This window comes from Natator depressus, chromosome 1 (assembly GCF_965152275.1).
Source record: "Natator depressus isolate rNatDep1 chromosome 1, rNatDep2.hap1, whole genome shotgun sequence".
NCBI classification, from domain to species: Eukaryota; Metazoa; Chordata; order Testudines; family Cheloniidae; genus Natator; species Natator depressus.
Window position 1 is genome coordinate 256,743,979 of NC_134234.1, and position 26,157 is coordinate 256,770,135.

A 26,157-nucleotide genomic window follows, 5' to 3' on the forward strand; every position below is an offset into this window, starting at 1 on the left:
TCAATTTGAAAGTCACATTTGTATGAAATTTTACATCTATTATTGTTATAGCATTAATATAATCAATATTATAAATTGATATAAACCCCCAAGACCAGATTCTGAATGGACTAAAATATTTGCCCATGTTCTCTTGTCTGTCAGATTAGAGATGGAAGAGATCTAAGTGCTATTAGATTGTAACAGAACACTTTCTCCGGTTTATTTCCTTTTTTTCACTTGTGTGTTTGACAGCACTTGGTGTAAAACAGCAGTTTCAGCTGTTTGTATGGGCCCGAGATTCTCCATCCATTACACAGGGATAATTTCTTACCTCCCAGGGGGTGTGAGGCTTAATTCATGTTTGTCAAGAGTTTGGGATCCTCTGTATTCTGCCTCACTTCGGCAAATCACTTTAGCAAATGCTTATATCCCATTGAACTCAATGAAACCTAAGCACATGCTTACGTTTGCTGAATCGGGGCCTAAATAATTACAAAATATTGTTTTTATTTGTTACTGCAGTTTTTGACAGATGTTCTGATAAGCATAATCTTTGTAAAATATTAAAATATCCTTGTAAAATAGCTCATAGAATGAAAGAGAGGTTAAGTGATTCAAAGACAGGAGGTTCTCCAGAGTCTTAACACTAATTCCTTTTGCTTAATTTCCCATGTACTCCCGAAGGCAGGCATCTCCTGTAATCACCTTCCATTCTGTATGTCCTCACTAAAGCGAATAACTACAGCTAGATCTTCAATTTATAATCTTCAAAGCCACTGTCCCTAGCTGTTTCAATTACAGCCTGTTGTAAAGTATGTCTTCAGCTTTATGTTCCTGACTGCACGGAATTCTTGTCCCGATTTCCTTCCCTACACATTTAATCCTTGCCCGTCCACTTCCAAAAGGAGGAAAACTACTTTAAAAGAGAAACTTATCCATATGGCCTGATGTTAGACTCATCTGTCCACTATTGCTAAGTCTGGTGTTTTTGACATCACAAGTTGTTGTAATTGAATTACATTTTTAGTGTCTCTTTCAGCAGATCCTTTTGTACAGCTCTTTAACATGTTGCACATACTATTAGAAATAATTGCTTTTCAGTAATGGTACTATTTATAGCTGACACATATAGACCAGAAAGCATACTTAATGCTACATGATTTTAAAATGTCTTTACAGCATGAAAGAACAAACCCTGATTCTGTTTTTAATAGCTTAAAATCCAAGTATCAGAACAGAGAGTTTGATTTATATTTTGGTTACAAACACAGGTTCAAGCAAAAATGAAAATGTGTTAAGTTTTTACTCTTTAATTTTATGAAAGTATAGAGTAGGCGCTCCTCTTCACTCCCCATCATATGCTTGTCAGTACAACTGAAAAACGGTGGGATTTTTCGTTGCCATGGCGTAGAGCTGGAAAGTGCACTTTGACATTTTGTAGAGCAAAGGAGAGAGTGAGAACTGAGCTGGTCTATAAACTACTAGACTTTGGGTGTGTCAGCATGACGTGAAATACTTGCTTTGAATTCTGTGAAATGGGGATGTGCCAGTCTGTGTGCACTCCATTTGTTCATAGACCGAAGGATGGTGGCTCTTTTCAGCAGGATAGCCTGAGATCAGGAGACCAGACAATTGTTCTGTTAATCTCCCTGGAACCCTTATGGCTTTCATTCGCAAAGAGAGCGTCTTGAAATCTTGGTCTATTTCAGGCTTCAGAAAAGGAATTGTTCAAAAAGTCGTTTCTGATTTTATATGTGCAAATTCAGTGATTGGTTACACAAATGCCTTTCTGTACACACGAGTGTGGTAATAGCATGTGAGAGTGCAAATTTAGAAGCCGACTGAAGTAGGATAGCCTTTGGGAGGAAACCTCTGTGGAGTAGCTATCTCTGATGAAGGGATACTAGATATTTATTCAACTTTCTTCTTCAAACCTATTCACAAGAGAGGGCACTTTATTTTGGGGGAATTTGTAGTCCTATGCTAAAGTAAATTTGAGTTTTATTTTTAAATTCTTATACTTCTGTGGCATAAGCATTTCAGTCAACAGCCATATGTCTTTTGCCTATTCCAGTACAATGTAAACACATCTATGTGTTAACTGTTACGCATTTCAAAGCTTTATAAATCTGACGGTGCTATGCATTAATGTAAATTAAAATAGTCTGAATACTTTGTGTATATCTGCCACTTGAATCTCTTTCCTCATGAAGAAACATGGTAAATTATATTTGTAAGCTACTGTCCATCTTCAAAATGTATGGGATACCGTCTTCGTGCTTCCTTTGCACACCCTATCCCCCCCAAAACCCTCATACCTTCATCAGCCATCAGATTTTTTTTTACATTAGTTGTCCTAAACTCCACCTAGTAGAATGAAATTATTCCAGGCAAGTTGAAATCTTGTTGGTCCAAATTCCCTTGGAGTAGATTAAGATCAGCAATCAGATGAAAATGTGACTCACCATAGAAACAGCTCACCCTGTAGCATAGATGTGGTGAATTAACCAATCATTTTCTGGCACATTCATATTTAATAGAAAACATAGCAACAAAGATGATAGCATGACAACGGCAGCATCTGCCCAAGATAATTTTTTTGGGGGGGAGGAGGGAGCCCATGAAAAAAGATCCCCTGGAAAGTCATTTTTAATGTATGCTTCATCACAAAAAATACTGTAGGTGGGTACAATATCCTAGAAATTAAAGTTTTGTATAATAAATGATGGTTTAGATTTGATATGACACACCTAATGGCTTACAAATGACATAGCTACAAGCAAATGAACAATCTTCCACTTGTGAAGATAAATACCATATGAGACCAAATCATTATATATTAGAATTACAGTTTCTGTGTTTTGTCAGGGGAAAAATGCACAGGATTTTTCAGGAAATAATGCAGGTAGTACAGCCCAATTTCATGAGCATTTAAAAAAATCCTCCTCGGGCTGTTGGCAGGCATGTACTTAAAGTGTACAAGGTTTGACTTGAATGGGACGTTCTGTAGGTAAAGGGGTTTTCTTGTGCACTACAAGTTGCATGATTGGGACCATATTGAGCTACCAAATACAAATTACAATCTGGGTTTGATATAAACCCCCAAGAGCAGATTCTGAATGGACTAAAATATTTGCCCATGTTCGCTTGTCTGTCAGATTAGAGATGGAAGAGATCTAAGTCTGTTATTTCAGCTCACTTTCCTTGGCAGAGGAATGGAGAGAGAATGAGTGTGAATGTGTGTGCATGCGCACAATTTGGCTGTGTCTTGATAAATTATTTGGTTTTGACAGAGAGAAGGAGCAAGAAAGGGAAGAACAGTTAATGGAAGACAAGAAAAGGAAGAAAGAGGATAAGAAAAAGAAGGAATCTACTCAGAAGGTAGGTTTGTTATTTGAAGTCTCCCTACCCCCAATTGTTAACTATATAGAACCCTGTTCAGCAAGTGTTTGCTTCTTTACTTACTGAGTCTTTGCGAAAATGCTTCATTGTCTGAAGTATGGCAATGCCTCATTGAGGATTCTGGGTTTTGTGTTAGTTTTGCTTAAAGTTTAATTGTGTGGTATGGTTGGGATTTCTTTTGTTATTTTTAGAGGACTGGAGGGAGAAGGAGATTAACTGTCTTCATTATGTTATAAAGCAGTATTGTAGGGGCACTGAACAGTGGTTCTTCTGATCCTTGCACTTCCAGCTGTTTATATATACCTCTCTCTGCAGTGAAATTTTGCGTCAGCTCAAAACTTACATTTGGGAGAGGAAAGATGGGATTTTTTTTATTTTGAGGGGGCATAAAAGAGAAGGAATAAATGGATAGTTTAATAGTAAAGCCCCTTTCATGATCCATCTTTTTCTGAATCTTCAGTCTTAGAGAAATGTGTGTGGTTGGGGGAGGGGCATTGTAAACAGTTGTTGTGCCCAGCTACTGATTTTGAGCAGGCAGTTTGCTAATCAGTGTTACCTGAAATGGCTTCCAAGAAGTCTAGATACTGTTTCAGGAACTGACAAAAATTGTGACATGGAAAGGGTCTGTTTGAAACATTTCCGTGTTTGTATTAATAAACATCCATTTAAACCAGGAGCAGAAAGGAATCCTCATAAGTGAAGCTAACTGCTATCTGTTCTTGCCAGGCCAAAAAAGCCTATTAATGTCACTGAGTACTTCAGCTGGTGTTGTTTCAGTTATGTTGTGTGGATTCTTTCTGAAAGAGGCCTACGAAATAATCCTATGCCAGTTTCACTTTGGCCTACTAAGGGCTTGTCTAAATACAGTTGTTCCTTCAATTTAACTACATTAGCTTAGGAACTGATACAGTTAACAATGCAGCCTCCAGTGTGGATGCATTTATAATGCAGTTACACTGATATAAAAGTATTAATATCAGTACAGTTTTTTTCAGTAAATTTACTGGAAGATCTGATTTGGTTTATCCCAAAACTGTTACATTTCACTTCCGTATCGCTACTTAATAGTGGAGTATAAAAAATAAAAATAACTGACATTTTCTTCTTTGACTGCTTGTTCATGTCAGTTCCAGTCAGGTGTGTGTGCACTGTGTGCACAGTCAGAAATTTTTCCCTTAGCAGCTCCTATTGGGTCGGCTGTGGAGCCCCCTGGAGTGGCGCTTTCATGGCGCTCAATATATGACCCTGCCGACTCGGCCCCGCCTCAATTCCTTCTTACCACCAGTGACTGTTATTGGAACTGCAGTCCCTTGCTTAGCAAGTGCTTTCCTTAGTCTTCTTCATATAGTTAGCTTAGCCTAGTTTAGTTGTAGTTAGTCTTAGTTATTGTATATAGTGAGGTTTGGGAGCGTATTTCCCTAATCCCAACACCTCTCTCTCTCTCTCTTTCTCTCTCCCCGCCCCCCACACCTCCTTGGGCTCTGGTGCATGCTGTGAGCCCAAGGCTTTAAACTCTGCAGAACCTGCAGCAAGCCTATGCTAACGAGCGACCCCCATGACTTGTGGCTGAAGTGTCTGAGGGAGGCGCACCAGACAGAAAGGTGCAAGCTCTGCAGGGCTTTTCACCCCAGAACTAAAAAGGAGTGAGATTTGTGATTGAAGCAGTTGCTTATGGAATCTGCCCCTTCATCCCCAGTCTGCTGCAGACCACCAGGACCCCGCACTGAACACGTCCGTATGGAGTGCCCCGGCATTGGTACGTGACATGGTGCTGAGGAAGGACTCTAGTCTGAGAGACCCTGGGCACTGGCACCGCCGGATGCACAGGCAACCCAGCACCACTTGCATTCACTGGTGCTGTACAAGCGGCATAGAAAAGCTAACGGGGAGGTCCCCGGTGCATAAAGCAGCGGGACCTGCAGGCGCAGTACTGGGGCATCCAGTAAAGGAGCCCTCGGTGTCCAGGCAGCAAGAGTCAGCGCCATCGACTTCGGTTCCCACGGCACAGTGACTCCTGGGATGGGAAGTGCCAGGTGAAGGAGTTGGAGTTATCCTCCACCCTGGACACTTTTGAAGCCGCCAGAGACTTAATAGTGATGATGCCTCCTCAGCCCCTGGTGATCAGAGATAAGCCCCCGCTGCGACCAGCACCCTCTAGAAGTAAGCCGGCCATGAAGCGATGGTCACCCTCTTCTGCCCGGCACTGTTCGCTTCGGCACCGCTGCAGATCGCCATCCTCAAGGCACTGCTCTCTGGCACCGGACTCCATGAGGGGTTCCCTGGCACCAGCAACACAACGCTCCCCGCCACCGACAAGGGAGAGGCAGCCATCCCCGGCTCCAAGAGAGGACTGGCATTGGTCCCTGGCCCAGGCATCTCGACACCAGCCCCCTGCATCATCAACTCGGCATAGGTTGCCGGCGCAGTACCATGCAGTGCCACCGTGATCATCTCAGTCGAGATCCGTGTCTTCTGCCTCGGATGGTGACTCATACTATTCCCATCTGACAAGCGACAGAGAGAGGCAACCCCAGTGGCAACCTCTGGCGCAGTGGCCTTTTTGGACCCCCTGGGCTTACCATCAGGCCCAGGGCTCCTTTTCCAGAAGCTCCTGTTCAGTGGCCTCAGAGCACCGACCACTCCAAACAGCCAAGGACTGGCTTATGCCCCGTGGTTCTGAGGCAACCTTGGCGCAAGCCCCACAGTTGGTCTAGGTCGCCTCCGAGGCAACTCCAAGGCATGACCCATTTGCAAGGCCAGGATACTGTCACCTCAGCTATGGTCACTGGAGGATCAGAAGGACCCAGTACCACTTCTGGCCTCCCCATCTTCGTACCCGGACGGAGCGGTGGTGGGAGGTTCAACCTCGGGCCCTCCAATTGACCACAGGGCCCACCATGACCTTCTATGAAGGATTGCACGTAACATGAGGTTACAGGTGGAGGAGGTGGTCGAACCTGAAGACCCCATGATTGACATCCTTGTGCCAGAGGGACCGTCCAGGGTAGCTCTGCCACTAATAAAAACTATCCAGAGCAATATTAAGACTCTGGCAGACCCTTGCCTCAATCCCACCTGCCTCCAAGGGCGTAGAGTGCAAGTACTTCTTTTCCTCTAGGGGATACGAGTACCTGTTCTCTCACCCGCAACCATGCTCCCTCATAGTATTGGTGATGAATGAGAAAGAGATGGGGCAGCAAGGGCCGGCCCCTAAATCCAAGGAGTCGAAAGGATGGACCCTTTTGGCAGGAAAATCTACGCAACTGGGGGCCTGCAGCTGAGGATAGCTAACCTGCAAGCTATCCTCAGCAGGTACAACTTCAACTCATGGGCCTCCATGTTGAAGTTTAAGGGAAGGCAGTGGCGCGAACCTCACTCCAGACTTCATTGGGCTCTGCGTACTCAACCGCCCGCACCCTTTCCTCAGGAGTAGCCATGAGGAGGTTGCCCCCGGAGCTGCAACAAACCCTGCAGGACCTACCATTTGAAGGTGCAGGGTTATTTTCGGAGCAAACAAACTCCAAGCCACAGTCTCAAAGACTCCTGGGCGACTATGAAGTTGTTGGGTATGCGCACCCCGCCAACCCAACAACAACATTTCAAGCCCCAACTGCAACAACATTGCCCATATCCGCCTTGGCGGAGGCAGGATTTTTATAGGGGATGCCTGAGTCTCCTCGGCCACATGGCAGCCTGCAGTTACGTGGTCTGCCATGGCTGACTGAGGCTTAGGCCACTCGAGGTGTGGCTCGCTTTGTCCTATTGCCTGGGACACAACAGTAGTGGTCATGGTGCCAGGGCAAGTACTTGAGTCCCTCCAATGGTGACTTGACCCTCAGGCAGTCTGCGAGGAAGTTCCATTCAACAGCCCCCAGCCCTCCTTGTCCCTTGTAACAGACGTGTCAGCTCTGGGTTGGGGCGTGCATTTGGGAGACCTCCAAACACAGGGCCTATGGTCACGGGAGGAGCTTCCCCTTCATGTCAGCATGAAGGAACTCAGGGCAATACGGTTAGCATGCCAAACCTTTCAGGCCCGGCTGTGCGGTCAGTGCGTGGTAGTGATGACGGACAACAGCACTGCCATGTGTTACATCAACAAGCAGGGTGGAGCCCGTTCCTTCCCCCATGTCGAGAAGCTCTCTGGCTGTGGGAGTTCTGCATAGCTCACTCCATTCATATGGAGGCATCCTATCTCCCAGGAGTTCAAAACGAACGAGCGGACCACCTCAGCAGATCGTTCTGCAATTGCAAGTGGTTGATCCATCCAGATGTCATACAGTTCATCTTCTAAAGATGGGGGGTTCCCCAGGTCAACTGTTCGCCACCAGGAGCAACAGGAAGTGTCCAATGTTCTGCTCCTTCCAGAATCAGTCCTGGTTCGATGACGTTTCTGCTTCCCTGGGGAGGCCACCTGTTGTACGCCTTTCCCCCCGATCCCTCTCATGCGCAAGGTACTTCTCAAGGTCCACAGGGACCGAACAGAGGTAATTCTCGTGGTCCCTACAACACGGGTACACCACGCTCCTGGAACTGTCAGTGGACACTCCGATTGAGTTACCACTGCATTCCGATCTGATCACTCAGGACCACGATTGCCTTTACCACTCGGGCCTCCAGTCCCTCCATCTTATGGCCTGGAAGTCTCATGGTTAAACCCCATGGAGCGTCTGTGCTCAGAACCAGTAAGGGAGGTCCTACTTGGCAGTAGGAAACCATCTACTAGGGCCACATATCTAGCTAAGTGGAAAAAGTTCTCTTGCTGGTGTGCCTAGCAGCGTACATCTCCAGTACAGGCATCTGTACTACTTATTCTAGAGTACCTTCTGTACCTGAAACAACAAGGACTGTCAGCGTCCTCCATCAAAATACATCTCACTGCTGTCTCAGTCTTCCACCTGGGAGCGTCCGGTCGACCCGCATTTGCTAACCCCATGGTAGGCCATTTCCTCAAGGGTTTGCAATGCCTACATCCTCAGAACAGAGAGCCTGTCCCTGTCCCCTCAGTTTTGTCCTCTCCAAATTAATGGGGCCCCCTTTTGAGCCGATAGCGACTTGCTTCCTTCTCTATCTATTGTGGAAGGTAGCCTTCCTGGTGGCCATCACATCAACTAGGAAGGTGTCAGAGCTAAAGGCCCTTACCTCCGATCCACCCTACCAAGTCTTCCACAAGAATAAGGTGCAACTCAGGCCTCACCTAGCCTTTCTTCCCAAGGCAGTGTCACTCTTTCATACTAGCCAAGACATTTTTCTACCCTGTCTTCTATCCTAAGCCTCATGCCAGTCAGTAGTCGAGAGCAGAGGCTACACTCATTGGATGTTTGGCAAGCGCTAGCATTGTACATCGAGTGCACTAAGCTGTTCAGGAAATCGAACCAGCTGTTCATAGCGGTAGCAGACCGAATGAAAGGACTCCCAGTCTCATCTCAAAGAATATCTTTCTGGATCACATCCTGCATCCACGCGTGCTATGAGCTGGCCAAGGTCCCAGCCCTGGCACTTACGGCACATTCCACGAGGGCACAGGCCTCAGCAGCAGCGTTCCTGGCCCAGGTCTCGGTACAAGAAATTTGCAGTGCAGCAGCGTGGTCCTTGGTGCATATGTTCACCTCTCATTATGCTGTTACCCAGCACACCAGAGATGATGCAGCATTCGGCAGAGCAGTGCTCCAATCAACATTTCCTTTACTCCGACCCCACTTCTGGGATGGAGCTTGGGAGTCGCCTGATTGGAATTGACATGGACACAAGCACTTGAAGAAGAAAAAACGGTTACTCACCTTCTCATAACTGTTCTTCGAGATGTGGTGTTCATGTCCATTCCAATACTCACCCTCCTACTCCTCTGTCGGAGTAACCGGTAAGAAGGAACTGAGGAGTCAGCAGGGTCCTATATAGAGCATCATGAAGGTGTCACTCCAGGGGGCTCCACAGCTGACCCGACGGGAGCTGCCAAGGGAAAACTTCCTGACAACTGTGCACGCGGTGCACACACACCTGATTGGAATGAACATGAATAACATCTCAAAGAACAACAGTTACAAGAAGGTGAGTAACCCTTATCCTCCCCCCACTCCCCACCCCCCCACCCCAAATCTAATGATGTGCAGAGCCAAGAGCTGCTTCACTAGCACCTTCTGAGAAGAAACGTGACCTATGAGGCTAGCACACTGGTATTTAGTGATACAAGAGCAAATTGGAAAGCTTGTTCCAGAAGATCAGGCTGCTCTTGTAAACTTTTAATAACTCAAGTACAGGAGAAGGAAGTAGCAAGAAGGGGCGGCTAGCTCATTGAAAAGATTATTGATCATCTTGAAACATCATTGTTGGATCTTGTTGAGTATTCAGAGTTCTGAATGTAGAAGTCAAATGCTTGCCACTTCTAGATTGTTGCCCACTGCCTGTCAAAGAATATACAACGTGACTTTCTCCAGTAGTTTGCCGTTATGGTATCCACCCAGAATCCTGGGGAAGATGACATCTGTTTATCTTCTAGAGGCTCGTCTTGTAGTAATGTTTGTAGGGGCAAAGATTTGGGGATAAGGGGAAGAAAGTCTTGATCAGCGGAAGAGGGATGAAAGTCTTTTTGCATTGTGTTCAATAACATATTTGAACACAAAGTGGTAAATAGGTTTTAGGGCAGCTACTGTTACATTTTAACACAGTGCTGATAGAGGTTGGGAAGTTGTTAAAAATTGTTGTTCTGTGTAAAAGAATTTCTTTTCTTGCCAGTGATGCATTTTTCTCACGAAATATGAGACAAGGTAATCTACAAACAAATCACATGTGCAACTCTGCATAACAAAATGTTTGTTTTCTAATCAAAACTATTGAGGGGGCTTTTTTTCTAGCCTTGTGTCTTTCACGCTTGTCACTAGATTGTCCAATATTGTTAAATTGAGGTGGCTTCTTCCCTTTCTTCAACATAGCCCCTCTTAGTGCTCACGATCCGAGTTTCCCACAGGTAGATCATTGCAATCTATGGTGCAGTGACAAATCTCTTCAGATTTCTTTTCAAAGTTTTAGCAAAGTCATAAGGACAGAATCTCTCATTGGGATGAAGGATGCAATGTAGGGTTTGGTGCAAACGCTAGAAGTAATGGGCTTAATTTGCAGGAAGGAAGATTTAGGTTATGTATTAGGAGAAACTTTGTAACTAAAAGGGTAGTTAAGTTCTGGAATAGGCTTCCAAGGGAGGTTGTGGAAATCACTGGAGGTTTTTAAAAACAGGTTGGACGAGGATGCTCTAGGTATACTTGCCTCGCAATGCAGTCGGCAGCTGATGACCCTTTTGAGGCCCGCCTGGGGGGAGGGATGGCATTTTATATTTTGGGGTATGTTCTGTTTCACATACCCCAAAGAGCATCTTTCCAAAGTGGAATGATGCCGGCAGCAATTGAGTGGTGTGTTTCTTTTTATTATTCTTTACTGTACAAAAGAGATCTGGCTAGGTTGGTGTAGACAATAAATAGCCTTTTACTTGTAGTGCTTCTATTATTCTATATTGTGACTGTACCGTCCAGAATTAGGGACTGGTTCAGCAATTTCTTTTAAGAAGAGGTAACACACAGCCTGACACATGATGATCTTGGGGTTTTCCCTTATTGTGTAGAGGAGCTCATGACCAACAAGTTCAAAACATGCTACAATACAAAGAATTCCAGAGAACATTCCAGTGGCATATTTGATTCTACTGTAGCTGGAAATCTACACTGCTAAAAGAATTTAAAAGTACAGCAAAAGCAAAAATGGGGCCGGGGGGTGTGTTGACTGGTATGATCGTTCACTTCAGTAGGTCCATTATAGAGAGCCTGTTGCATTCATGGGATTTTGAAATCTGATGGTGCTGGAGGTATTGCAGATTCCCATTTGTGATAGTGATTATAAGATTGAAGTTGTCTTCTCCTTGAAAAAGAAAATGGCAGGGGAGAAAGGTGAAGGGAAAGACTGCAAAGAGATGCGTTGGTGCTTTTCACTGAAGTTGTCCCTGTAGGCAGCATGAGATGTCACTGTAACAGTGCTCACTTATGGGGCTGTATGTGACATTCTTTAGGTTTCTTTTCATTATGTTTTGCAATTTGTTATGGTAATGGTTTCCTCTAATGATATTAAAAAGCCATATTTGGAGTGAACATGTATTTGTGCTTTAAAATGCTACAGTGGAAAAATATCTTACAAATTATCATGAATGAAGTACTACTTCCTCTTTGTTTGTTTGGACCAAATATGTCTCAGAGGTGATAATAAATAGCCCTTGGTCCTCTTGAAAACTTTCTTTACATATTTTTTAAGCAGGGTACTTCAGCTTTTGATTGTCAGATGATTTTTAAACTGAGAGGTTGGTCTTGTAGTAATAAATGAGGGCTGCATTGTAGAGCAGCTGTTTTTTCTTGCTTTTATTAACTTCCTTGTTTCTAATTTGCAGGTCACAGATCAAAAAACCAAAGGTAAGGGATTTAATTTGTTTAAATCTATAGAGCATAGTTTTGTGTAGGCTCAGAACAGGCCTTTGTCCTTGACTAAAATTCTTGGATAAGGGAGGGAGACTCTCATGTCCCATGATGAGGCATTTCTGCCTGAGTAGTAAGCAGAAACAACAGCTGTAATGGTCAAGAAGAGAACACATAGGAACATTTTCAGTCAGCCTTCAAAATGTTTGTTTGAAGAAGAAAAGTAGGCTTTTTTAAATTAAAATATCTTCACTGTGGTGATCTCTCATGAATTAGGCTAATGTTGAAATCCCTAAAAAAGTGCAGTTTTTCAGAAGTGCAGCCACCAACTGAGACAGACTAAATGCATAGAATGGGAGTGAGAGAGAGTAGTTCTTAATGAGGGAACACCAAAATGAGTAGAATACATTCTACCTCTGTCTGAGTTGAAGTAAGAGATGTTAAAGCATTGAGACTTGAATGTCAAATGGAAACAGAAAAGATGGTAGATAAGCATCATAACTTGCTCACCTGATTTTAAAATATACTTGAACCTAATTTGCATCCTAGCATTGTGAAAGTAGTGGAGGAAACAGCCACTAAAAAGAGGCAGCAAAGGAGAAATAGTAATTTGGCTTAAATTAAAAAAAATTCCTAATAATTTTTGGACAATGAAACTTGCATAGGAAAGTAAGAAAACCCATCACCAGCTGTTTACAAAGATAAAAATGGGATATAACACAATCTGTTGTTCTAGAGGAATTCCTATTCTTGTGGTCTTCTACTGCTTTCCTAAAAGTGTGTCTCTGCTTGTATTTAAAAGGTGAATAACATCAGTAATGTGATGTTTGGGAGAATAGCCCCTTCTAATTCTACTGTTACTTCAGTCCACAAGAGAGACTGGAGTAGTTACAGCTCTAATATGTGTCCTTGGTTTTGGAGTCTGAGCATGTCTTTGTGAAATGTTTTGACTTCTAGCAACCTGGTTAGGATATAGCAAATGCTACCTTTGTTCCCGAACTTTTTAATGTGTGAGCTTGCTTTGCTTCATTTCTAGAAACGTGGAGACTAGAGGAGTGTAGGTGTACTGGTTTTGGAATCTCCCAAGTAGATGAAGATAGTTTTGTTAAGGCACAAGCTCCCCTAGGATTCCCTCATTTTCCCCCTCTTATCGCTTCACCTCTACTCAAAGGTCCTCAGAGAGGCCGTTAAATACAAGCTCATTTTGGCTAGATCTCATTACAGAGTTTGTAAACATTCCTGGGTCAGGCAGAGAGGGTTGCTCCAGAATGAAAGAAGGCATTTCCTTCCTCTAGCAGCTGTGGATTCTACCTGGCTTAGGGTATATTGTCACTGCCCAAAATGGTGTTTTTGTTTGTTTAGCTATCTCATTGTTAAAACAAATGTGGGTTAGCTATCTCGCTGTAAAACCCTAATGGAGATAAAGTACCAGGTAGTCTTTACCTTGATGTAACTAGGTGAGGTGAGTGCTTTGACCTCACCTGGCCTACAGTGCAGTAAAAATGACACATTCTGGTCTCCACTAAGATTTTATAGTGAGTTAGCTAACGGGAATGGTTGTCTCCTCGCTGTACAAAACAAGAAACCCACCCATCTTTTTTTTTGTAGTGACAACATATCCTTAATGAGCAAGGTAAAAGCTTGGGAACTAAATTCATATTTTCCATATGGTAGCACACAACAGTGCCCCAAAGATTAAGAAATAAGGAGGAAAACATTACAACATTTGTATTAATCATTGACCATTTAAATTTAAAACTTGAATCTGAGATTTCACCCATGATGTCTAAATCACTGGTGATGACAAACAAATATGCGGCTTCTGCTTAACTTGACTGGTTCCTTGATGGGGTTGAATTTGTACAGTATTCTGAGAGGAGAATAGCCATATCAAAGTTCAATTTCACTGAGTTCTTATATCCATTTGTTAGGTTTTGTATCTTATAAAATTATAATTTTCCTTCCTCTTGTGTTCCAGTGCCCGAAGTGACAAAACCAAGTTCAAGCCAGCCAGTGGCCGCCAGCCCAATTGGCAGCTCTCCATCGCCACCAGTCAATGGTGGCAACAATGCCAAAAGGGTGGCAGTGCCGAACGGACAACCGCCAAGCGCCGCCCGCTACATGCCTCGGGAGGTGCCGCCGCGATTCCGTTGCCAGCAGGACCACAAAGTGTTACTGAAACGTGGGCAGCCCCCTCCACCATCCTGTATGCTACTTGGGGGTGGGGCAGGGCCTCCTCCCTCTTCAGCACCTGGAGCAAACCCAAACAACGCACAACCAGTGACAGGAGCACTGCTGCAGAGCGACAGTGGGACTGCAACAGGTAAGGAAAGCTTAGCTGAAGAAGGATCAGGTAAAATCGTTCACAAACGTGTTATGTATTAAAACTTCTAACTTTTTAGAAAAATTATTTTACTTTACTTTTATGCTCCCCAGCACTGCTGATTTTTAACTTTTTTTGGGGTATTGGTTGTTTTAAAAACAAACAACAAAAAAACCCCCACCAAAAACATTGTCATCAGAATTACCACACTGGAACAGAGCAATGGTCCATCTAGTCCAATAGTCTCTCCCCACTTCTGACAGCGGACAGTACCAGATCCTTTATAGGAAGGTTTCAGAGTAGCAGCCGTGTTAGTCTGTGTCCGCAAAAAGAAAAGGAGGACTTGCATCCGATGAAGTGAGCTGTAGCTCACGAAAGCTTACGCTCAAATAAATTTGTTAGTCTCTAAGGTGCCACAAGTCCTCCTTTTCTTTTTATAGGAAGGGTATGTCTCCCCTCTTTCCAACACACAATAATGCACTTCTCTAATTGGGTGGTACTGTGTAAGCTAGGATCAAATTGAAATTTGCCGCGGCCGCGCCCCCCCCCCCCCCAAACTTATGAGCTGAAATATAAGGTATTTATCCTAGGTATTGTAATCTTTCTATTTTGTACAGGACTTCTATTTTGTTGTAGTTTGTAATGCATAAAGAAATCCTCCTTCATCCAGGTTTTTGTCCTTAGGAATTATGATATTATGTGCTAAAACACATGTAAGAGCACTATGGGGTAAGGGGAATATAGTGTGGTGGATCACCAACTTGGAATAACGGTTGTTCCTTAGCTAGCTGATGTGCAGCAGTCTCCAGTAGGCTCTTTAGGATCTTTGATGCAATCCACCTCTCTTCCTGCTGCTGGCAGTTTTTTGCCTCTGTCTTTTCTGGCTCAGCTAAGGATAGTTACAACAGCAGTGCTTTAGTTCTAGTCAGCATAAAACTAAAGACCAAATCCATCAGTTCTGTAGATATTAGCTGCAGTGGAGCATAGCAGGTGTGGTCCATTTCTAGTCTTGCTGAAGTAGTAAGTTAGAACTCCTTCTGGTCCCAACTTTGTCTGTTGACCATTCTTCTTGATTGTCCCTCCCAAGGTAGGACTTAGTTTCTTACAAATTGCGTGTTAGGAAGCTTTTTAGTTGTTTTCTGTAACATAAACTTTATTTGTAGGGTTTAAGTAATTTGTAGGAACTGGTCTTCCTAATGGTGATATCTTCATTTGTTTTTCTGTTGTGATATTAGATTCCAGAATAAAATGTTGGTTTTTAGGACTTGCCCTTCTTTTGGGACAAGAGGACTATGACAGATTGCTGTGCCCAGTATATTAAATGCTAAGTGAGGGATATATGCCCCTACTCTCTCTGACTTCATTTTTTTGGACTTAGGACCAAGTGTTTTGACTACAATTGATGATGAAAGAAGCTCTTTTATAAGCTTCCAGGCTATATGAAGAGTCAAGCTGACTTAAGTAGTTCCTTTTTTAAGGTCATGTTCTTGGGACAAATCAAACTCCATTTGAGAGAGCTCCCTTCTGAGGAAGCTGGGTGAATCCAAGAAGCAAATTCCAGCTTCAGCTGAAGCAACGAGGGCACCTTCCTCAATATTGGGAGGTCAAGGGAAGAAGAAAAGACAGCATCATCTCTTCTCCAAAGTGTACCACTCTTTTTTAAATCCATCCAGATCTGTTCACCAGGATTGTGGAAGTATTATAGGCTGAGGTCTCCATAGTTCAAGAAATGGGTCACAAGTTATTTGGTATCCCAGAACCAACCTAACCTGGCAGAGTGGTGGTCATATCTATCAAAGAAGGAGGCCTTATGGATTCTCTTGAGGATGATGATGAGGAGGATAATACAAGTTTCTATTCCAACATCATCTTCTCAGGCAGACTAGTTATACCAGGTCCCTGTTTAAGGGTTTGATTCTTTTTTTCCAGTACCCAATCTCATTATTTTTGATGGCTTCTGTAAAAAGAAAGTAGGGCCAAGAAAATATCATAAACTTAAAGGTGCCAGGAAGATGGATAATCTCAATCAGAGGTGACCTAACAGATCATGCTGGCAAACTACAAAGCTTTTTGGGCTAGTATGACTTTATAATGTGATATATGCTTGTTCCATTGTTGGAACATCCTTCGTGAGGATCTGAAGAAGGAGATTAAAGAAGTAGTCATAGAGGGGGCTTATAGTGGCAAAGCATTCTCTAGAAGTTGCCTGTGATGCTTCAGGCATAGATTCCTATTCGTTGGCTATACAGCTATCACTATGAGAAGAACTGACTATTTGAAGTACTGTGGGCTGTCTTTGGATGTTGTACAATCAATATAATCTCACCCTCTAAACCCAGTATTTGTTTTCCTGAAGCTACTTGGGGCTGATGGTTTCATCTATCCTCATAAGTCCATTTGCAATTTTAACACTGTTAATTATGCCTCAGGATGTCTGTCTCCTTTTGTATGGTGAACTAACTTGCACAGTATTTGCAAAAGGTATCTTTCAAATCACCAAAGGTCTTACTGAGAGATATTTCCAAGGCAGGGAGAGACCCAAATCTGAGCCAGTTGACGATCTGAAACTTTTTGAGACCAAGTTACACACACGTGCACTGATTGCTAAGAGTAATTCAGCCTTCATTCAAAATTTCTCCCCTATATTCAAAGGAAGGTAATGTGGTGATGGTGAAGGTGAACACCTATGTTATGCTCAGCAGATTGCCAGGGAAGGGTTTGGTGAAATCTTCGGTGCTGAGAAATGGTCCACCTTTGAAAATGGGTGCATCCACCAACTCATCACATGTGTGGCAATCCATCTTCTGTGCAAAGATAACACATTTGTGGATGAAATAAGCAGAAACAGCAACCTTCAACAAGAATGGGTGTTGAAAGATTTCATGGTCAAGTCCTCTTCTGCCGATAAATCTGTTTCCCACTCAAATTCTGCATTTTTCCTCCAGAGGAAGGCAATGGTCTTTTGTTGACAGATACCTTCTTATTTAACAACATTGTCGTGCAAGCAAACATTTGTACACTACCAGTGATCCCCAGGATAAGTAAGAAAATCACATACCTTGAATTTTTTTTGCTGATAACCCTGAACTTGGCCAGAGATTTTTGTCACATGGAGCTCCTAGATGTAGCAGTGAAGCCACCTTTTTGCCTCTTGTTTCTTTTCTGAGTCTTCACTTATCACCGACATTAAATATTTCACCAGTGTTCCTGCAGCTAGTAAGGTGAATCATACATCTGTTATCCTAGATCAAGTTGTCTTACAGAAATTGCTGGAGATACTATTGAAAAGTCCGAAACCTTCAACAGCAAATCCTATGCTGCTGCATGGCAGAGACTATAAATGGACAGCATAAAGAAATACACCTGTAGCAATACCTGTTAGACATTTTTGGCCCTCAATGTCTCAAGAAATCAGGACTCTGTGTATTTTGTTTACAAAAAATAACCACCCATTATTAACATCAAGTCATCTGCTCTGGTGTTAGCAAAGGTGGGAACCTCAGTGTAGACTATTCTCTAGCTCTGGCAGCTGTTTTTAGTACCACAATCTAATCTAATCAGTTGACTAGATTTGCACTGAGCAAAATTCAGTTAACACAGTGCAGAGAACAGCTACTGGAGTCAGTAAGCAGTCCATATACTGAGGCGCCAATGTCACACCAGGGTAGCTAAAACAATGGCAGCAACAGTGGAAGTTTTTGTTAAATAAAATTACTAGTATAGGCAGAGATTTAGAGTATGCATCTCAGCCTTTCATGTTCCAGTACAAGGGACCTCCTGTGCTTTTACAAACAAGGTGCTTTTGAAGGGATGTTTTAATGCTGTCCCACCTTTTTGGGAATACAGCCGAGTACTACCCAAGCTGATGCTTTCTTGATTTAAGCCTCTGGGAGAGTATTCTGTTGTCGCTCCTTGAAGACTGTCTTGAGGCAACATCAGTCAGGAGAGTTCTTGAGCTCCAAGCACTAATTACTGACTCTCTTTATGCGCTATTATGTAAGGATAAAAGCAATACAGCTTTACATCTTCGTTTCAAATTCATCTATAAATTAGTAATTGGTTTTCATCTGAATCAGATAAGAAACTTGCTTATCTTCTCCACATATTTGTTACCAGGGAAGGTCAGATTAGAAGCAGGCCTTTAGCTATAGTCTTAGGACAAACCCCTTCTGTAAATCCCCAAGACTATTTGTTGGGATTGGCAGGTATGGGGGGAGGCAGTTTCCTTTCAACATTTTGTCAAAATGCAGCAAAACACATTCTGTGGATTAGCAGGCACTCCAGTCCTGGATGTTGTTAGAACACATTCAGGTAGATCCAAGGCAAATTATTCCTGTTGTAAAATTATGTAGAGCTGTTCCTGGGAGCAGAAACCATACCTTTGCATGCAGCATTATTCTCTGAGTTGGTCTCAAGGTCTGAGGTGCAGTTTGGGAGAGCAGCCCTGCCATCTTTAACTAGTGTACTCCTCAAATGCCCCACCCCCAAGAGTTCTCACTGATCAGTCTTCCAAGCATGAGGATCTCTGCTGGTATTACCTGAAGAAGAAAGAACAGTTGGTCATCTGCCACTGGAATTCTTGTATAAGATTGTCAGTGCAGTTCCACACTCCTCCTATGGCAGAGTCTGTGGTTGGAGTCTAAGAAAAGAGAGAGAGAAAATGAAGGTGCACTGGAGCCACATCTCCTTATATACCCTTGCCTAGAACATTTCACAGCTGAAGATGAAGTTTACTCTGCCTCCCAATGGTCCAAGTTAACCAGAGGGTTCCATGCTTGGTGTGGAGTGTGGTTCTTGTACTGACAGTCAAAGAGCTTCATTTACAGATGAGCAACTCTTCTTCACTGAGGTCAGCTGAGAGATAGACTATCAGTTCAGCTAGCGAACTGAAAAAGCATGGAACTTGTACTAACAGTTCTGTTTGTTTTTAATAAAAACATTAGTAATTGAACGTTCCCATTTTGTCACTTTTGAATATACAGTTAAAACAAAGGCCCTGTGTGTGTGTGTTTGTGTGTGTGTATATTAGAAGTATGATGTTTTTAGATGGGTGTGACTTAACTTCACATGACACTAGCCAGTGCTGATGGGGTGGTAGTTAGTATATGTGCAGACCTGTTGCCCAAGATACAAGTATTGTTGTGAACTTCTTGCCCTACCGTATTAGCTCTACTGGAGAAGTAAGATTACCAAATATCACAGTGGTACCAGGGCTCACTACAGAATAAATGAATATAGGGAGATGGAGAATATAGTCATCTTGGGAACATTTTTAGCAGGGCATCTTGAAGGCTCTGTGGTTAGAATTGGACAGAAAAATGGCAAGCAGCTCCAGACAGAGAGAACATGGCATTAAATCAGGGACCAAAGGTTGATTTCCTTAAAGATTAGTCTGATAATGTCAATAGGGCAGTGCAACGAGGAAGGCAGCGGAGTGCTGTCAGACCACTATGGTACTAGCAGCAACACATTTGTGTACTTATGATAATCATGAAGCCGGAATTGACTGTCTAATGTTATAGTAGATCGGATTTATAGCTGATGTAAACCCATGCAAATCCCATGGATGTCTCTGGGCTATATTCAATGCAAGTGTGTGTGTCAATGAAGTATATAACTTTACACTGATTTGGCATTCAGTGTCATTGCAAAATTAGTGTAATATGCACAGTGAGGGGAAGAAAGGAGTATGCAGCAAGAAAATCAACTTAGATTGTTTGATAAAGTGAGGGAATGAAGGGAGGGCTTGTTAAATACTATATCCTCCTGTTAGGTGCTTTTTCTGGAACACTTTCCTTTCTTCCCTTCCTTTTGTAAGTTACACTTGGTTGGCAAAGCCACTGAATGCAAAGCCAGTATAAGATGCATTACTTTACAACACGCACTCCTATTTGCACCATTATTTTATGTCAGTGCTGAATTTTGTCCAGTACACCATAATTTTAAAGCTAGCCTTAAAAAAAGAATCTGAATTTGCATCAGCAGTGGCCTTTGTATTATTAAAAAAATTACTGCTTGAAGTTGAATAACAGGGCTGTTAGCAAAAGGAAACAGTCCTCAGTGAGGTTTTAAGTGCCTACAAAATTGAATTGAGTGCGAGGATTTTTTTTTTTTCTGGAACACTGAATGTTTTAATAAGAGTAGCTCATGTGCCATTTTCCAGTGTAGTAATCTGCTATAATCAGCTGAGTTTATAAATCTTTGAAAAACAAGGCTTATAAATGAAAACAATAACTGGTGTTGTCTGGAAATGCAATCTTTAAAGGACTTATAAATAGTAACCAATAGTAATGACCTTCATCTTTTTAGATTCAACAATTGGAGGTGCTGCTGCTTCAAATTATGCAAATTCCACTTGGGGTTCTGGAGCCGCCTCCAACAACGGCACCGGCACCAACGCCAACCCAACTCACGTCTGGGACAAGGTGATTGTAGACGGGTCTGACATGGAAGAGTGGCCTTGTATTGCCAGCAAAGACGCTGAGTCTTCTTCCGAAAACACCACCGATAACAACAGTGCCTCGAACCCTGGCTCAGAGAAGAGCACTCTGCCAGGAAGCACCACTAGTAACAAAGGAAAAGGAAGCCAGTGTCAGTCTGGAAGTGCTGGGAACGAATGTAATCTTGGGGCCTGGAAGTCTGACCCCAAAGCTAAATCTGTTCAATCTTCCAACCCTGCTGCAGAGAGTAACAATGGACTAGGAAATTGGAGGAACTTGAGTGGGCAGGACAGAATAGGTCCGAGTTCTGGCTTCAGCAACTTTAACCCAAAAAGCAACCCATCTGCCTGGCCAGCACTGGTTCAAGAGGGCAATTCTAGGAAAGGGATTTTGGAGTCTGATAATGGTAACGCCAATGCACAGATTAGCACAGTAGGTCAGACCTCTAGGGAACAGCAGTCAAAGATGGAAAACGCGGGTGTTAACTTTGTTGTCTCTGGCAGAGAACAGGCTCAAATACATAACACTGATGGACCAAAAAATGGAAACACTAACTCCTTGAACTTAAGTTCGCCAAACCCTATGGAGAATAAGGGAATGCCCTTTGAAATGGGCTTGGGGAACCCCTCCAGAAGCACTGATGCCCCTTCACAAAGCACTGGAGAAAGAAAGACTGGGAGTGTTGGGTCTTGGGGTACATCTAGGGGGCCTTCTGGAACTGACACAGCCGCTGGACAAAGCAATTCTGGAAACCATGGGAACAATGGAAAGGATAGAGAGGACTCCTGGAAAGGAGTTTCTGTTCAAAAACCTAATGGGTCAAGAAATGATTCTTGGGATAACAACAACAGGTCTATGGGTGGTGGGTCTTGGAACTTTGGCCCTCAGCACTCAAATGAAAACAAATGGGGTGAAGGGAACAAATTGACATCTGGGGTCTCTCAGGGAGAATGGAAACAGCCGTCTGGGTCTGATGAACTGAAGATTGGAGAATGGAGTGGTCCAAACCAACCAAATTCTAGCACTGGAGCATGGGACAATCAAAAGGGCCACCCCCTTCCTGAAAACCAAGGCAATTCCCAGGCTCCCTGTTGGGGAAGATCTTCCAGCTCTACAGGAAGTGAGGTTGGAGGTCAAAGCACTGGAAGCAACCACAAAGCAGGAAGTAGTGACAGTCACAATTCTGGACGCCGATCATACAGGCCTACGCATCCTGATTGCCAGGCAGTCTTGCAGACTTTGCTGAGCAGGACTGATTTGGACCCCCGTGTGCTTTCAAACACTGGCTGGGGCCAAACTCAAATTAAGCAAGATACAGTTTGGGATATTGAAGAGATGCCAAGGCCTGAGGGGAAATCAGATAAAGGAACTGAGGGGTGGGAGAGCTCTGCCACACAGACAAAGAACTCAGGGGGCTGGGGAGATGCACCCAGCCAAAGCAATCAAAACAAGTCTGGATGGGGTGAGCTCTCAACCCCCACAGAGTGGAAGGACCCCAAAAACACAGGAGGGTGGAATGACTATAAGAACAACAATTCTTCTAGCTGGGGAGGAGTAAGACCAGAAGAAAAGACCTCTTCCTCTTGGAATGACAATTCCAACAAGGATCAAGGGTGGGGTGGACGGCAACCTAATCAAGGATGGTCTTCAGGAAAGAACGGTTGGGGAGAGGAAGTTGACCAAACGAAAAACAGTAACTGGGAAGGTGCAGGAAACAAACCAGTGTCGGGTTGGGGTGAAGGTGGGCAAAATGAGATTGGGACTTGGGGTAATGGTGCAAATGCAAATGCTGCTTCAAAGGGTGGATGGGATGATTGTAAAAGAACGCCAGCATGGAATGAGACTGGTCGACAGTCCAATTCCTGGAATAAGCAGCACCAGCAGCAGCAGGAGGCTTCTGGCTCCTGGGGTCCTCCACCACCACCACCTCCAAGTAATGGGCGACCTCCAAATCCAAACTGGAACAGTGGGCCACAGCCAGCTGCCCCCAAGGATGAGGAACCCAGTGGCTGGGAAGAACCGTCTCCACAGTCGATCAGTCGGAAAATGGATATTGATGATGGCACTTCAGCATGGGGAGACCCTAGCAGTTACAACTACAAGAATGTGAACCTGTGGGACAAGAACTCGCAAGGGGGACAGGCTCCACGAGAACAAAGCCTGCCTACTCCAATGACTAGCAAATCAACAGCATCAGGTACCGTTTTGCTTCCTTCTCTTCAGTAGAGTATGAGAGACTAAATGTCTAAACCAGGGGTTCTCAAACTGGGAGTCGTGACCCCTTGGAGTCATGAGATTGTTATGTGGGGGGGGTTGTGAGATGTCAGCCTCCATCCCCAAACCCTGCTTCATGTCCATCATTTATAATAGTGTTAAATGTAAAAATGTGTTTTTAATTCATGAAGGGGGGGGCACACTCAGGCTTGCTGTGTGAAAGGGGTCACCAATACGGAAGTTTGAAAACCATTGGTCTAAACAAATGTTGAGTATGCAACCTCCAAATCCATAGCTAGTTTTACCCCATTAGCAAAATTAAACTCTCATTTGAGTATTTGGCTTGTGCATGTTGATAACTTATCAACAGTTCTGTTCAGAAAAGTGACTGTAAAAATGGAACCACTGAGTGTAACCATTATTGTACTTTAATGACTTCCATCTGAACATTGCTCCGTTTTACAAGTAAAAGGATGTTTTCTTTAGCTAACTAGCCTGCAAACTCCACCTAAGCTCTGAGAGGCAAGATGTGTTCTTATTAGTTTGTGCATCATTACCAGTAAAAGATTTTGCAGGCCAAATTCTGCCCTCATTTATATCTGTAAAACCCCATTGTCTTCAGAGAAATTGCATGTATTCAACTTAAAACACGATTGTGCTCTGCATTTAGAATTTAGTTAATAATCGAGATCATATGTGAGACAGATTATAACCCGTTTTACTCTCCCATAGCTGTCCTGTGCCATCAAGAATAAAAAATAGTAATTTTTTTTTTTTTTTTTTTTTTTGCTTCTAAAGTAAGCAGCTAAGAGTTAGAATACAGAGAGTAGAATGATAAGGTACCATTTTTACATAGTAATTTTTCTGACCATGTCACACTTTAAAGGATATTTATTTTTTGATGTGCACTTAAATTTATCCCTGTTCTTCAGTATATTAAACTTCCGTACAGCCTGGTACTAATAACTGGTCATGGGAAAAGTTATCTGAGTAAGTTAGCATCAGGGATAGGCTTCACATCTAACTTGATACTATAGTAATATTGTTTTTCATAGCATTTCTAAAGTGAAGGTCCTCTTCCTTTTCATTCCTAGAACTGAGAGTCAGGTCCCTGCTCTGGGTGTAGTGTTTGCAGCTGAGTAATCCCAGTTTATGCTTTTTAATAGCATGAGCTACACCAGAAAAGCAGAAGCAGTAGGTTTTTTGGTGCTGCTGTGCTGAATGTCAGTGAACAGTTCGTAAACTGTCCATAATGAAAACTCTCTTCTTTGTGCAGTCTGGAGCAAAAGCACACCACCTGCTCCAGATAATGGTACGTCTGCCTGGGGTGAGCCAAATGAAACCAGTCCCGGGTGGGGTGAAATAGATGATACAGGAGCATCGACAACAGGCTGGGGGAATGCACCTTCCAACGCCCCGAATACCATGAAACCTAGTGAGTATAGGCCAGTAATCAGCCATTTTTATAATGATGCTATAGATTTTAGTATCTGACTTCTGTATGTGGTTCACATGCATATGTAGTGCATCCCCTCCCGGTGAGGACCAGAAGAGACACTAAATGGTTTCTAAGGTGCTGATGGTGGTGGTTAAGTAAAAGTGCTTACAAATGACTAAAAACTACCGAAAGCAAGACGGAATCTTAGTTTACAGTATAGGTATATGAACAGCTTTGATCTTATTATTGATACGACATTTGGGTGTCTCAACCAGGTGAATTAGTTGCTTTTTCTTTCTCAAAAGGACCTCCTCCCCATGCCACATACCCAAATACTTCATAGTAGGGAACTAGCTTCCAAGATAAATCCCCTTCTCTTGTAATATCAGAATTATGAACTTGCAGTTTATCCTTAGCCAAAATCTCTCTGTTGTAGATCATGGTTATATAGGCAGAAGGTCTATACACTGCAGCAACAAGTTTTTTCTCATTCTAGCTTTATGGCTAGTAAAAGCTATATTTTAAGGCTGAGAAGGCTGCTTTTTTAACTCCCTGTTTTCACTTGCTTGTAATTTTCTGGGAATTATTGTTGGGGCTCAGTCTTCACATGCCCAAAGATTGATTGATTGATTGATTGAAAACTAGAGCAAAATAGGTACAGACTTTGTTATATAAGCATGAAAAAGTTTTTGCATCTTTTCAAATAATTCAAAGCTTTTTTGTGCTCAATCCAAATGACTAGCCTTTTCAGTTGTTTACTTAGATATCTGTCCATTATTCACCAGTGAATGAAGTCCTGCTGAACTTCTGAAAAACATGATTTTGGTAATTTTGAAGTTAGAATGACTGTTATATGATTGCACATATATAGGATTTTGTGGAAATCCTTTCTACCAGCACAGGTAGTGTATTTTTAAGGGGAAAAAGTATGTGTGGGGCAGGGAGTTAAAAGCAAACAAACAAAGTGAATACTGCATTGCAAAATTTTTCTCAAAGCAAGTAACTCTTATTAGGTGGGCAAGTAAGGCGTGTGTGTGTGTACACACACTTTTTTCGTGCTTGTATAACAAGGTACATATATATAATGCACACTCACACACACAAACACACATTGAAAATCAGCACCATGATTAAAGATGTTGGGAAGTAGATTTTGTGCCTGGGCTGGTTCATTGACTGGGTACTTTTATAGGGCATCGTTTAGAGTGTGAATTCAGATACACAGATCAAGACATTTAAAAGGAAAAGTTCCCACAACAGTGATCTCACCTGAATAGTTTACTGTGTATGTTAAGTTACTTGTTTAACTTTATACATAGGAATAAAAAATATTATTGTATATATTTTCAGTATAGCAGTTATTCTTGCTATGGGAACATTACCTTTCGAGTTTCCTGATTTGTGTATTCAAATTTTCAGCCACAATATGCATTAACCCCCCCGCCCCCCCAGACAATTCAAGGCTTAAGCAGGAGAAAGATGATGGAAAACCAATTTTGGGAAGATAGGTAGGTAGGTGGAGTAGCAAGGCAAGGGAGGAGCAGCATGATGAGTGGAGTAGTAGTGGGAAGGAAGTGTTGGTCAGCAGACAAGGTAGGGGTTGAGAAACATGTTGGCTGGGCAGAAGTAACTGCAGTTATACGGCTGGGTAGGCCAGCTGGCATAGGAGGGAATAGGAGGTAGGAAGACAGCCTAGCTGGGGAAGGAACTGCTTTCTCTGGTTTTGTAAGATGAAATGGTTGTAGCATTTGAGTAGCAATGCAACCCTTTGTTTAAATGGCAACACCAACATGTCACTAGAGTGAACCAAGACATTAACCTCTTGTTTTCGCGTTTTGTTACTTTGGTGCGCATATGTTGAAACATGAGCAATACTTAAGGTACCTCTCCCAGATTATTCTGCTCACTTCT

General features: G+C 43.0%; 1 protein-coding gene across 2 annotated transcripts in view; it reads left to right on the top strand.

Moving 5' to 3' along the window:
* Nucleotides 1-26,157, top strand: part of TNRC6B (trinucleotide repeat containing adaptor 6B) — a 226,106-nt gene that overhangs the window by 152,656 nt on the left and 47,293 nt on the right. For both annotated transcript variants that reach the window (XM_074941640.1, XM_074941633.1), the window contains 5 exons: nt 3,276-3,363; nt 11,807-11,828; nt 13,810-14,154; nt 20,464-22,791; nt 24,085-24,243. In XM_074941640.1, coding sequence (XP_074797741.1) covers nt 3,276-3,363; nt 11,807-11,828; nt 13,810-14,154; nt 20,464-22,791; nt 24,085-24,243 — 2,942 coding nt within the window. The remainder of the gene's footprint in view (nt 1-3,275; nt 3,364-11,806; nt 11,829-13,809; nt 14,155-20,463; nt 22,792-24,084; nt 24,244-26,157) is intronic.